General features: G+C 31.3%; 1 protein-coding gene across 1 annotated transcript in view; it reads left to right on the top strand.

Moving 5' to 3' along the window:
* The first annotated feature begins 2,974 nt into the window (after positions 1-2,974).
* Zip99C (Zinc transporter Zip99C) overlaps positions 2,975-15,241 on the top strand; it is a 33,287-nt gene continuing 21,020 nt past the window's right edge. Inside the window, exon 1 of the mRNA XM_018515630.1 lies at positions 2,975-4,026. Coding sequence (XP_018371132.1) covers positions 3,792-4,026 — 235 coding nt within the window. The 5' untranslated portion in view covers positions 2,975-3,791. The remainder of the gene's footprint in view (positions 4,027-15,241) is intronic.

The following is a 15,241-nucleotide window of genomic DNA, read 5'->3' on the forward strand; positions in this document are numbered from 1 at the left end:
GAGAGAGAGAGAGAGAGAGAGAGAGAGAGAGAGAGAGAGACTGTACACAAATAATAATTGCTTGATTAAATGTTTCGTATTTCCACAAATTTTTCATAGTTTATCACAAACATCAAATTTATTCAAAATTCTGAATTCTAGCTAGAGAATATATATTCTCAAGATTATTAAATTAAAATAGTAATAATGTAATCTTCTTACGGACTCCCAAATTCAACAACAAAAAATCCAAAAAAACAGGGCAAATAAAAGTCAGCGTGGTAATTAATACGCAATCTTAAATCTTCAATCCAGAAAATAGAATCTTTATTCCAAAAAATAATTTTACTTTGGAATCATCCTCAGCAATACAAATTCAAAATATCAATCCCTTCATGTCCAAGAAAAAAATCGCCATCAGATTAACAGATTTGATATTGTAATCCCAAGATATAGAAGGAATTCGTCTTGACATTGGATCAACCAATTACAACTAATATTCACTAAAGAGTATCAAATTAAAAAACGCATGTCGATCGCAGCTCGAACGAAACATGACCGATTAAATTAAAACAAATTTGAATTGCTTATTTATTATATAAAGTCGCTTCTTTGATCAATTTTACAATATAGGAAAATCGCTGCTACCGATATAATATTTTGTTTTTGGACAATATTTCTTAAACAAAAGCTAAAAATAAAACTTTAGAGACATAAATACAAACTAGTATCTAGAAAGTATCTTTTCTCAGAATTTTTTCTTGAATAATATAACAGTTTTTATAATTTGAAAATAAACGAAGATGAGCGTCTGACAAAATAGACCGCAAAATTGATACAGTATACTGAAAACAAAATCTTACTTTCAAAGAAATATTTCTTTGAAATTAAGATTTTTTTTATTGTAGGCAATAATGCTACGTATTCCTATTCTTTTTTTTTACAGGATCTGTACAAAATACTTACAAGTGAATGTAAATGTATAACATTTTCTAGAATCTTTTTATTTTAATATAAAATATTTTTTGTTGATTTATATGCATACTTTATGCTATTTAGGCTGCGGTCGATTTGGACGCTTTCAGCGCTTTTCAGTACTTCTATTCTTATTTTATGTTTAATGAACGATAAAAACAGAATGATTATTACAAGCGTTTAAAGCGCGTGAGCGTCCAAATCGATCGCAGCCTTTGTAAGACAAAGGCAATATGTAATGTGGCAATTCTTTTTTAAGTTTTCCTATATAAATATTGAAATATATGATCACCCCTTCAGTTCCTTCAGTACGGTTATTTAACACTATAATGCAGCATTATAAAGATTAAATTAACTTAATCTATCTTATAGACAGGCATGCTGCTGGCATGTATGTCAAACATGCGCTGCACCCCGTATTATAAAATCGTATTATAAAAAAAAATATAAAAGAAAAAATATAAATAGAACTGATTTAGGAAACTACAAACATATGAAACAATGTAATATTATTAATAATATAGTCACTATTATTTAAACTACATAATATAAACTAAGATAATTGGCTGTTCAATTTTTCTTATTAAACTGCTTAATTTGCAAAAGACAAATCGTAACAATTTTATTTTCGCATTTATAGAAATTCATTTTTAGCTCATTTTATGTAGAAATAAACCATAAATATATGAATTATGAGTTTTTATACGTCTTTAATTACATTGTTCGACAAAATTTGATCTGTTTTCCCGTGACAATTACGACGAGTATTTCTTAATAAATTCAAGGTCGCTAAATCCAAATTCGCCAGCGAAAAATGCCCATCACGTCAGGTTTTAAAATTAAGGGTCAAAATATTGTTTAACCACATAAAAATGGTAAATAAATGGCAAAAAAAGCTGTTTATACAAATCTATCTATTTTCCAGTTTAAATCCGTCAATTTGGATCCGTCACTTTACATTTTATTTAGAAAACGTTCGTAACTCGATGAAAAAAATCGCACAGTACAAAATAAAAATTTCTTTTAAAGAACAGCTCTTTAAAGTAGCATTAATGAAATTAAAAAATAAAATTTGGCTACAAAAAGATTATAAATATGACAAAAAAAACCGCTGTTTTTGATTCATATTACCTGATTTATCTAAAAAATCTGATGTGATGGGTATTTTTTATTGGCGAATTTGCATTCAGCTTAAATTTACTAAGAAAATTCTGACTCTACTCGCCGCAGATTTGCTTGTTGGACTGTGTTATCTAAGCATGTTTTTATCAGTATTAATGAAGTGCAATAGTTTCCAAGAAATAAGAGGATATTTAATTAAAAGGTTTTTTTAAGAGACCTATATTAATATCGGCGATTTTTTCCTCTATTTTTCAAAAAAAACTAAATTCTTATTTTAAGGACATTTTAATGAGTTTTTCTCAAATTTGTAACAAGTGTATTTAAAGATTATTATCAAGAAAATATTGTTAAAGATAACCATTACTTGATAAAAAGAAAGTAAATTGAGTAAGCCCCTAATCACTTAAATTTCTTCTAATTAGTAATAGAATTCGTTTCTATATAAAATAAGCTAAAAATAAATTTTTACAAATGCAAAAAAAATTTTTGTGATTTTTCTGTGTGTACATATTCGATCTCCCTGCTTCTGAGTAAGGCAGTAAGGAATTGAAGGAGGAAACAAAAGATCGAGCTGCATTTAAATTTGGCCGATATGAAAGAAACTTAAAGATTGAATGATGAAAACTGATAAAAAGACTAAATGCGTTTCCGTTTGAAAAGCAGCGCCTCTATCAAAGTCGAACGAACGTTCTTCCACTGCGCATCCTCGCTCTTTCTCTTTCTCCCTCTCCTCCCGCAAATTCTCTTTTCCCTTTCTTCGCTTCACGATCGCAACGTTCTCTCTTTCTCTCTCTCGTTCGACGTATCATCCTCTCCGTTACTCCGCTAGTCCGCTCTCGCGTTGTGTAAACTAACCTACACATTGGTCGAACGTTCCCTCTCGCTTCGGCAGGCTATAAAAGGGGCCGTCTACAGCGCAACGCGCGTCAGTCGTTACCAGTCGTTACGACGTAGTGTAGCAGTACACAGTGATATCAGTCAAACGCGAAGCAGAAGCGAGATTAGAAGCCTGATCGAGCACGAAAGCGGCGTGATAAGAAAAGCGAGAGCGACCGAGTGCGGGTAACAGGGGACGCGACGCGCGTCTCCGAGATCGTGATCGCGCATTTAATCACCACGGCGTCGATGGTGCCTTTGTCCGCGACTCGACACAACGGCATGAAATAACGACGGACCGGAAAGAACCATCGAAGCGGCAGGCAGCGGCGACGTCCTGATTCGAAGCGTCCGTGCTCAGTCCTCAGTGCAGGCTAGTCGGTCGCTCGGCGGTCGTTGTCTTAACGAACCATCTACGGCGAAATTCCATCCATTCGATAGACGAACGGTGTGAAGCCAATGTGGAGAACAATTCTGGAGATGACGAGAGTTTGAAAAGAAAAACAAATGACTCTGACGAATGCTCTTCCACTTGTCGTTGCGGACCTGTAATCTAAACTTCATCGATCACATTGCGACGATAACATCGTCTTCTTCGAGGCAAGAAGTGTTGTTTGCAAATGAGGAGGTTATCTCCCGGTAGGCACCTGGAGATTCGTTCTTCGATTCGTCATCAGTTTGACGTCGTCCACATTCGCGATTTCATCACGAGAGGCTATTCCCGTCCGGGCTAGGCATTGACATCGACATTTATTATTATCATCGACAACCCGTTTCCTGGCACGAGCTCTCCCGAGGAACGGCGAGGATCTTTCTTGACAGAGCATACGACAACAAATATGGCCGCCGTGGCGTCGTACGCGTGCACTCACAACTGCACGGACGCGGAATACCCGCCGTCCTGCGACATCCTCGGAGGCACCGACGAATGGCTGCCTTGGCACGAGATCGTGGGATATTTCTCGTACAATCCATGGATATTCTCCCTGCTGGGCAGCACCATGGTCGGCCTCACGGGTATCTTCCCACTATGGCTCATCCCCATCCAGGACGGTGTGGATTTGAAAACTGGCGGTTAGTTGTTTTCTCGTGCAACTTATTGTCTATTGTCTTATAGAGGTGGCACAACATACGAGAGGAAGTTTTATCTAATCTTCGCTCTATCTCGTTCACCTTGATTCGTAATTTGCCGAATAACTTTTAATTATACAATTCGGCTAGATCTAGATACTTATAATTAAAGAAGAAGAGGGAATCTATTAAGTTTAGTTTTTCCTGGCTCTGTAGTCTTTTGACTCTGTGGCAGAGTAAAATCTTTTACTTTTTCCATTTTAGTAATCACTCTTATCTGTGGATTTGCAAAACGAAATAAAAAAAAATGAATATCAAATTAATTTCTGGTTGTGATCGAGTTAAATTTTTTATTTAAAAAATATTGTTATTTAAATTTTTAGATTATTGATGAAAACACTTACTCTCGGATAGTAAGGAATCGAATTCTGGTTAGGGTGATATTTTTCGTAAGAAATTCTTTACAATAGTTCAAAAAATATATCTAAATGTTTAAACGGACTCTCAATCTTAAAATATTAATAACAAAGATGTTCAAGGCTAATAAGAGCACGTAACGGGATGGGCACAATTATTAAATTCTAAAAAAATTACTTCATTCCATCACACAGTGTCTTTATTTCGAAATTTTGAACGCAATAATTTAATGCGTATTAGCATCATTATTAAAATTGTATATACTAATTTAAATCGTAATATTACAACTCCAATTTTAGTTTAGGACTATGTTTCAAAACGGATAAATAATCGACGCGCAAATTGCATATGAAACTGGAAAATGTATATATAAAATTCATGTAAAATATTATTAACCAAGATCCGTTTTGATCGAATAAAGCTGTGTGGGCTCATTTGTAGGATTTCATATCTTTTCCATTTTAATAATTATTTTTGAATGTGTACAACGAAATGAAGAAATGAATATTAAGTTTAATTTTCTGGTCGTGTAAAATTTTTATTTTTTAATAAAAATTTTAGCAAATTTGTCTTAATTGCGATTTCTCTTGCTTTGCATTTCAGTTTTAAATAATTGCATAATAATTATTAATCTATTAATCCGACTTTATTATCCACGGCAAAACTAAATTTTAGGAAGACGATATACTTCAATATTTATAGATATAGTGTCGCAGATTAATATTTGATTAATGTATGTCGTAAGAAATTTATCGAATATATTGAACGGGGGAAAAATAAGGACTTTAGTTGGTGAGCTGTTTTTATGAAAAAGTTGAAGAATTGAAGACTACATGGCTACGAACTTAATGATTGCGGGTAAAATATAAGTGTAGCTTATATTTTATATAAACGAATACGAGACATTCGGATTCCCTGTTAAGATATACTTATCAAAGTACACAAGCTTAATATCAATATCTAACGCCACTATTTTCCTGATAGAACAAAACTCGTCCTACTCATAGATACAAGAATAGACTATACATTCCTGTGGAATGTCATTACCGGTGCAAACTGCGCAGTTTGTATCTATTATGTCTATGGTTGTATCAATAAATTGCTTTATGCGTACAAAATTCGTATAAATTCGAAAATTCTCAATATATTAATTTATTCGTTTAATAATTTTTTTTGAAAAACTGAATAACGCGCTATATACACAATAAAACTGATTAATATTACATACAATAAAACTACTGAGGAATTTTGCACACAATGCTCTGCACAAAAGATCGTTGTAGTGATTATCGCATATTTACACGATCGCGGAATAGGAGAGCACGTGTTTTGTGATGTCATTCTTGTTTTTCCTAGCATCATAGATTAGTAATTGTGTGACGATTCTCGTTAATAACGCACGATTATCTTGACAAAAACTATTAGCCTTTGATTCATCGGCGTATACAGTTCAAGTTGTGCCATGCGATAAACTTGTGGTTGAAATTGTGAAATTCAATTATCTTGACTTTGAAAGTCTTACAAAACATATATAGATTTCCAAATTTCCTCGCATTGTTCCATAATATTTTCAGACTGTGCGCATAAATTGGATGTTGATTTAACTTTGAGCAGTTCCTATTCTTAGCTCGATTATTGTCTTCTTTTCAAAATTTGAAATGACAATTCTAATAATTTTCCGTGCCTTCCAATATTTTCACATTTCAAACTAATACTAATTGTAGCTGAAATGTTATTGTTAACATTTAATGATCTGTGATACAGAAGATATGGTAACTTCAAACAAAGCACATGGTTTAGTAATAAAAAATCCTAGTAACTTTACGTTCAAAAAATTACGATTGTTACTGCTGTACAACTAGTAATTACGACAGGATAATTAACACAATTAATGAAACTTAATGGATCAGACATGATAGAAACGAGAAGGAATAAATTAAATTATTTTCGTTTATATTATAATTGATTTCTGTTGTGTTCTTATTGTATAGCAAAATTCATTATTAAACTCGGGCATTTTTTACTTATCTTTGCATTGTAGAAAAACCGCAGTTATTTGTCGATATTATTATTCTATTATTATAATAATAAAAACGAGTCGCGTATTTTCCTTAATGGCAAGAACGGAGCGATTATTTGTTGAAGTTGCCCTTTCCGCGAAGAACGAGAAACGCAATTAAAAATGGAATGGCTTTAAATACGCTGTTTATAAAATACAGGCGAATTTCACTTTTTAATATTCATTATGTCAATGTGTAAGTAAACGCATTCAAATGCAGTTCTTTTTTTCGTAAACACATTGCTTAACAATGTTAATTAAATACAGATCCGGAGGCTACATTTAAGTGACATTGTTATATAATCGTATGCTCGTACTTGTTTCAATGCTGGCAAGATAGAATAACAGAAAATGTCAGGAAATAGAAAGATAAATAAGTTAATCGCGGCATTTATCGCACAAACGGGAAATAGTTTCTGACTAATTACAAAATTTGTAAAGTTACTTAATTTGAAGCTATTTAATTTGTTTGCGCAAGAAATGTTGCACGTAAAACATAAAAATGGCTTCATATATGTATAGACGTGTATTTCCAGCAAAATTTGATTGTACGCAATTAGATATCATTCAATAATGATAGCTACATTCGCACTGGTTTAAAAGCGATTGGTATCGTCACGTGTTGAAATTTAACTACGCACAAGGCAATGGAAAGTTGTGTCGACGATGACGGCAGATAGCTGCCAACAAAACAAAGCATATATTCACTGAGAGTTGCGAAATAATGGGAAATTTGATGAATATAATAACGCTCTTAATTCATTTGTATTTATCATTCTGATAAGTAACAACCGTGAGGTTCAATGACATTACGAAAGACGTCGACTCTCCCCCGACTCAATAAAATTAGTCTTAGCATACGGTATAAAATCGATAAGTTAATTCCGTTCGATAAATTATTACAATATTTATTGCACACGATTTGAATACCATGTCGCAGCATATTAATAGCTAAAAATAATTTTGTATACATTATTTTAATACAGCACATAGTTTTTAATATCGCTTTTTAGAACCTCCCGCAATACTTTTGGAAAAGCGACAAATATGTCAAAAGCTCCAACAGTTCGTTTACACAAAAATGAACGCTACATTGGCGACATAAAACAACAGAACTGGGGTCTACGTATTTTTATATTTTTCTGTAAAAACTCTTTTCAAGAGAAGAATGTGCCTACTTTTTCGTTCGTTTCATTGTTTCATTATAATACTACGCGATAACATATTGCAAATTGTAACGTCATAAATTTGAAATGTACATGTTTGAAAATTTGTTTTGGTATAGTTATTCGTTCAGAGTTTCTTTTAGTTGAAGGTGATCCGAAAAATAGCCATCACACAAAGCTTTTGTACGGTCGCAGCTGGACAGAAAAAAGAAGAAACTACCTCTTGCACATGTATCTGCGTTACATACATCTTCTGTGATAGCTTTGGAAAAGCGAAATATATCTTCTCAAAGCTACAGCTTGTTTATACAAAAACATATGTTAGCTATACACCGACGTCAAAAATTTCGAGCTTCTACATCGTGTCGAATCACACCTCTCTCGATAAAATCCATATCTGAATAATATTTCCGAAAATGCGTCCGGTTTGCCAAAATTTTATTTGTGTCGATAGTGTTTCACGAAGTTGTGGGTGTGAATCTATAATAGTGACAATTGGAATCTATCGTGTTCTCGACCATCGTTAATTTTAATTACTAAACAATATCTTTATTTTTAGACCGTATATGTGAGAAACACAATCAATACTAGAAATTTAAAATGCCTGTTATGGTCGAAGCTGGATCTTCGTTGCTTTTTTTTTTTAAATCAATCTTGAATTACTAATATACACTATATATGTACTTGCATATATACCATATTGTAGTCTTTTTCAAACTGCGCTCTTTAATTACTAACTTTCACGCGAATCACATCGATACGACAGTGCAAAATGTCCATTTCACATCCGTTAGTTTTCCCTCTCTTCGCGGAGATAAATGACACATTGTTTTCTCACAATTGAGACGATAAGTGGAATCCATTATTCGCTAAGACGCCCAAGTTGATCGTGCAACATAACAGCGAATTGATCAAGAGTAAGTGATTTTAATTGGCTAGATAAACATGTTTCTAACGCGAATAAAATTAAGGAATCGCAGTTGAAAATTACAAAAACTCTTAGTTTTGGTTTTAGCGTCTTAAATGTTAAAATTATTTGTTAAAACTCTTGTAGCACTATTCAAAACTTTTAACAAAATGCTGGAAATTCGAAATAAAAATGTATTTATGAATCCTTTAAAAATTTTTATCTAGAAGTTTAAAACAAAGACACTTTTAATTTCATAGCTTTGAGGTAGCATTAAAATTAAATTTGCAGAATTAAAAGTTACAAAAAGGAGTTAATAAGTATAATATCAAAATATAGATTGTCATTGGTTCCGTTCAGCAGAAAAAGCAGCTTTGCAACTGTTGTAAAATTCTTTAATATGATTGTTCTTGCCCTTAGTTCCTCATTGGATCTAAATGTATAAACCAATCATATTCAAGAATTTTACAACAGTTGCAAACCTGCTTTTTCTGCTCAACGCTGCTATTAGCTGTGGAGCATCTAAAGTTCTGTTCTTTATTCCTGCACTATCTGAAATGATACATACGGTACAGGAATAAAGAACAGACCTCAAGTATTCATCAAAATTTAGGGAACATTTGTAGCTTCATATGCATTGAAATAAAATTTATAAAATTAGAGGTTTAAAAAAGATGTTAATAAGTGTAATATCATCAAAGTAGATTTTTTATAATTATATAGAGCATTCAAGTAGGTACAAACTATCCTTAAAAATGTATCACAATTTCAATTCAGGCTATTTTCGAAACATATCAGAAACTCTAAAAACTCCTTGAGGAAAAATCAAAGCTTTATTATAATTATATATATATAAAGCCAGAATTCTATTTAAAAACTTCGAAAATATGGAGTGCCAACTTCACGGAGATTTTCACATTTCTCTCAATTTCAGATATATCGGGTGTTCTCTCATTTTGCGAATAATACCGCAGTTATATCCGCGTCGGAGCAGCATATCATAACTTTCTCTACTATCTCGTATTTTCCAAATCAACGATGCGGCAATTCCAAGTTATATAGTGAGATTAACAGCGTTACAAACTTTAACAGCACAAAGTTTCGTACAAATGTAGAAAATTACGAGAATTTACTCTCGTTTCCCCAATACACGAACATAAAAACTCGTATTATGACATCGACCTTTTTCTATATCAACAATTAAATTGCGTACCGGCGCGGTGACGAGATTCATTCGCGCGCCAATCCGGAACATCGTCAGACTTTTTCACATCGTTTCGAAAGATATCTCGCAAAGTTTGCATCCAATTTTGCATTGAAAGCGTGTAAGTATTTCAACAAACTTAAAATCAAATTTTTGCCAACATGTAAATCTATTTAAATCGATTCTAGATAGATAACGTATTAAAAATTAAAAGTTTATTTTACAAATTAAACTAATAAATTTTTAATTTAATTGTTCATTTAATATTAATAAATCAAACAATTAAGAATTAAAAAATATTAAAATTGAAATGTTAACAATGACTGCAGTCTATTAAAATATTTAAAATTAATTTTAAGTTTATCAAGATTTTTATTAAGCGCAATATAAGCGAAACTTATCGCAAATCTCTTATAATATTATTTTTATATGTATACTACAATTATTCATTCCAAAGATAATTAATTTTAATTTTCGTCGTTAGACATTCGTGGAAAAGTTCGTATTACGTTAAGAAGTTAAGACATGTTTTTTTTTTAAGTCAATTTCAATTAAAAATAATACTTTAATCATTTTACACTTGAATATTTTTTACTTTTTATCTAATTGATCTTCCGAGCGATACCAATCCAATGAAAAAAAAATTACAAGAAGATTTATATTTATTAAGATTCGTCTCTCGATATCGTGAGTTATCTTTTGTATCGATATTGTAAAGATAAAGTTTAGCATTCCGATTATATCGATATCCTTAAAAAGGGATAATAATTTCAAAGAAAAAATTAATGAAACTTTTAAATGATCTTTTTATTTTACGTTTTCCTGCGATAATTATTTTAAATAAATACAATGCGGATTGCAGAACGAATTTTGTCTTTTATACGTCAAATACGCCAATTTGCACATTAATAGATTTTGCCGTGAACTTTACTCATCAAGTTATTGTCAATACTGTACGTTAAACTACTTTTGGTACTTTGATCGATAAATGCTTCGTCACATTTGCGCCAGTCTAATAATTTTATTGCCATCGCGGGGGGAGGGGGGTCATACATTACGTATTTCAGCAACGCTAAAACAATTGATTTCAACTTTCTTGATATAGACCGCTAAAACTTAGGGTACATCCACACAAACTTGCATAGTCGCATAAACGTATGCATAAAGAAAATTAGGGTTATCGTACATGAAATGCATAACAGCATAAGCATAACATAAGACTGCTGGACCAATGAGCATCTAGCATAATGTCGCCATATTGATTTACATAAGATGCTCATTGGTTTAGCGGCCTTATGTTATGCTTATGCTCTGTTATGCATTTCATGTGCGAGAGCCCTTATCCAATCACGTTTTACGTGCGTCTCTATGGGAGAAATGTGATTGGGTAATTTTCTTTATGCATATGTTTATGCGACTATGCAAGTTTGTATGGATATACCCTTAAGACCGCAGCAGACTTTTGCATAACACTGCATAACGCATAAGGCATAAGAGAATCAACCAATTAGAATACGAAATGAAGGACTTTGATTGGTTCATTTTCTTATGTGTTATACTTTATGCAGCGTTGTGCCGAAGTCTGTACTATGACCTTTGTCCTTTTAAGGATCCTAACTAAGCACGATCACATTGGAATCGTGACGTCATAAGCAAAAAAATAACGCGTTGAAGTTTTTTGCGTGCTATTTGTATAAAAAGAATTTCGTTAAAATAAAATAATGAGAGCGCATTAAAACACTTGTACAAATGAGCAAAAGCTAATCTTATCCTCTCTTCTGACAGTCAGTGAGTAGCCATAAAAGACATGTAATAGGCTTTAACCTACATTTTTACGTGTTTTTAAAGAGTATTTACCGTCAAGAGGGGTAAGAATAGTGTCTACTCATTTTTGCAAATGTTTTAAAACGAGATCTCATTTTGTTTTATCCTATAAATTCTCTTTTTTATTACAAATGACATGCGAGCCACTTCAACGTGTCATTTTTTGCTTATTACGTCACGATTTTAATTTGGTCGCGGCGACTAGTCAGAAACCTTAACTTTATCATATATTAAATTTATTCTTTTCGTGAGTTTTAATTAATTGATATCCCAACTAATTCTTTAATTTAACAATTCTTACAATTTACAATCGAATATGATTTATTATCGGTATTTGATAATCAATTTATAACATCGATATAAAGATAACGAAGCTATTTTATCGCTAGTTATATACTTATGCCTAATTATCATGTAATTCTTTAAGTATCACAAACGTTTTAATTACTTATTTTTTTATTCTTTCTTAATTTTAATTATAATCGATTTATCTTAATACAAAAATATAATAAAAATATCTAATGTTTTTCTATATTTTATAATGCAAATTAAGGGAATGCAACAAGCATAGTTCTGTATTAATTTGCATATTCAGTACATGTGTCAATATTATTGCGGGATGTTACTCTTTTAGAAGAAAAATATAGCGACTTATTCTAATTACGTATATACGGTAATCAGTTATCATATCTGTATTCTCAAGATGCGCCGAAGTATTACTTTGGAATTCTTATCAACTACAATATATACGCACTATGAAACCGCCATAAAAATTATAAAGTGATCAATATATAATCAATGACAGAATAATATTCTTGAACAAATTTGATATTTCCTTTATATAATAAATATTTAATTTTGTATATTTTCGATGTATAACCATATAAAAAAAATTTTTTTTTGTTAAAGCTTTAATAAGAGTTTTCTACAATAAGCTATTAACTAAGCTTTAAATTTAAAACCATAAGAAATTAACCAATTATAATTGATTATTCTTCTCATATTTTCAGCTATAATTAGTTGACTTCTTATGGCGTATGACTAGGTTCAAACTAGGTAATGGTTTATTGTAGAAAGCCTCTTAGCTTTAGTTATTTCGCTAGAAATTTTCGATAGAAATTTAAATTTGTTTTATACTATGAATCTTAATTGATAAACATTAAAAATCTCAATTTGCATATTTTTATATAATTAATTTTCAATCTGTCAATTAAGGCGATCCTAAAGCCTCCTGTTTTACCACATTTCCATTCGGTGAAAAATCTCTGTATTAGATATACGGATTGCAAGACTTGACGTAAGGAATAGTGAAATATTTATCTTTCACTTATAAATTACGTGTAATATGTTTGTTGTGGATTTGGAATTTTAGTCTTTGTTCAATTGTAGAAAAAATGAAAGATAAAGGATAACAATTGTTTAGGAAAATATGAACAGCTTCTATTAAATTTTTTTGTTGGAACCATGGATGTAGAAGAAATAGCTACCAATAGATTAACAGTAGAGCCGTTGTTTTATTTCAGATATGTAGATGATATTATTCTCGCGCTTCCATCTGATAATATAACTGATACACTTAATACTTTTAATTCTCTACATACGAGACTACAATTTACTTTGGAGGTTGGTACGGGAGGCAGATTGAGTTTTTTAGACACAACACTTATTATAGATAATAATAGAATTATGTTTGATATATACCATAAGAAGACATTCTCTGGTAGGTTCCTTAATTTTTACTCATCATCCTCTTTGTCACAAGAAAGGCACAATCATCGGTTTCATAGACAAAATTATCTTATTATCACGTCCATGGTTCCAACAAAAAAATTTAATAGAAGCTATTCATATTTTCCTAGACAATTGTTATCCTTTATTTTTCATTTTTTCTACAATTGAACAAAGACTAAAATTCCATATCCACAACAAACATATTACACGTAATTTACAAGTGAAAGATAAATATTTCACTATTCCTTACGTCAAGTCTATCTCAGAGAGCTTTCTTCCTATTTCTAGCATGTTCCATTGTAAATTAGCTTTTACCATCCCTGACACTTTAAAAGATCTTATTAGAAGGGGAAAAGATAAGTTGGAATTTTTATCCAACCAAAATGTTGTATGTAGGATCTCATGTTATGATTGTGAAGCGAGTTATGTTGGTCAGACAAAGAGAAAATTGAGTACGAGGTTACGTGAACACAAATTTGACATTAGGAAGAATACAGGTTCTCCCACTGTCATAACTGATCACCGCGTCAATTTTGACCACAACTTTAGATGGAACGATGTGAGAATTTTAGATTGCGAATCTTCGTATAATAAGAGATTGGTGTCTGAAATGATTCACATTAAAAGACAAAAACAGGGTCTAAATAAAATAAATGATACGGAATCATTACCCGAGTCTTACTCTCGCAAATTATACAATCTTTTTCCTTCTTAACTGCTTTCGTTCTTACTTCCCTTCCCAATTTCTTTTCCCTCTACTTTATTTCTCCCTCTTATTTACTCCTTCCTTCGGCGTTTCCACTTCAACCTTCTTACCAAAGTTTGTCTGTTTCACATTGTCTCTGAACACACTAGAGAGATGACCATTCCACTCTCATCGCATTGTCTGACAATTGATATTTTTACATTATATTGACATACGATTTACAAGGTATATATTAGCTGTTATTTTAACTGTACATAATTTAATTTGATATATTTTACTTTGTAATTACAATAGACAATTTTATGTTACAATGATATATGATTTATAATGTATTTTTTATTATTTATTTTAATTGTTACCAATTGTTATTTTCTATAATTTACTTTGTTATTGGACATTACACATTATAATTTATTTTTTTTTATTATTACTCTTTATTAATTCAGTTTGTATTTCTAAGAATCCTAGATTACTTATTTAATGTTATATATATTTTTCTTTTCGTATTTGATTTTTATACTTTTCCTTGCTTTATGTACTTTTAATATATTTTTTAAAAATATTTTTATATACGTTTTAACAGATACAATTTCGTTTTAATCTGCATACTATGTCCAGAAGTTCACATTGTTATTGACTACAACGGTTGTACAAGTTTCAAGTTATACTGAGCGTGTTTTTATTACATTAAATACTGTGAGTCTTTTATTATAATAAGTTTTGCGATTGAGAGCGAATTATAATTTTTATATTCTAATTTTTTAATATCTACTGTTTTATTTTTGTATCATAACATTGATAATAATCCAACAGGGATCGAAACATTTGTTTTGTTTATGTTTTATTGTTTATTGCCGACAAATTAAATTTTTATATTATAACGAAATGACATGTTTTTATTCTGTAACTTCTCAATATTTTCAATCTATAACGACTAATTTTTAGGCTCGTAGCCCTTTTTCGTTCAGTTCTTTTTTTAAAATATTTTTTATTAATATAAAAAATAGATTTGCGTAATTAGTGACAACTGCGTAAAGCCGCGTATTCACCTAGCGAACGAACACCGAACGAACAGCGAACGCGAACGTTCATTGGTTGCGTTCAGCACCTCTGTCAAGCTAGCAGGACCAAATGAGCAGAATCGAAAAAGACCTTTCGAACTATTTAGTGCTCATTTTGTGCTAATTTGTGCTACAAAAGACAA

The sequence above is a fragment of the Trachymyrmex cornetzi genome, unplaced genomic scaffold (assembly GCF_001594075.2).
Source record: "Trachymyrmex cornetzi isolate Tcor2-1 unplaced genomic scaffold, Tcor1.1 scaffold118, whole genome shotgun sequence".
NCBI classification, from domain to species: Eukaryota; Metazoa; Arthropoda; class Insecta; order Hymenoptera; family Formicidae; genus Trachymyrmex; species Trachymyrmex cornetzi.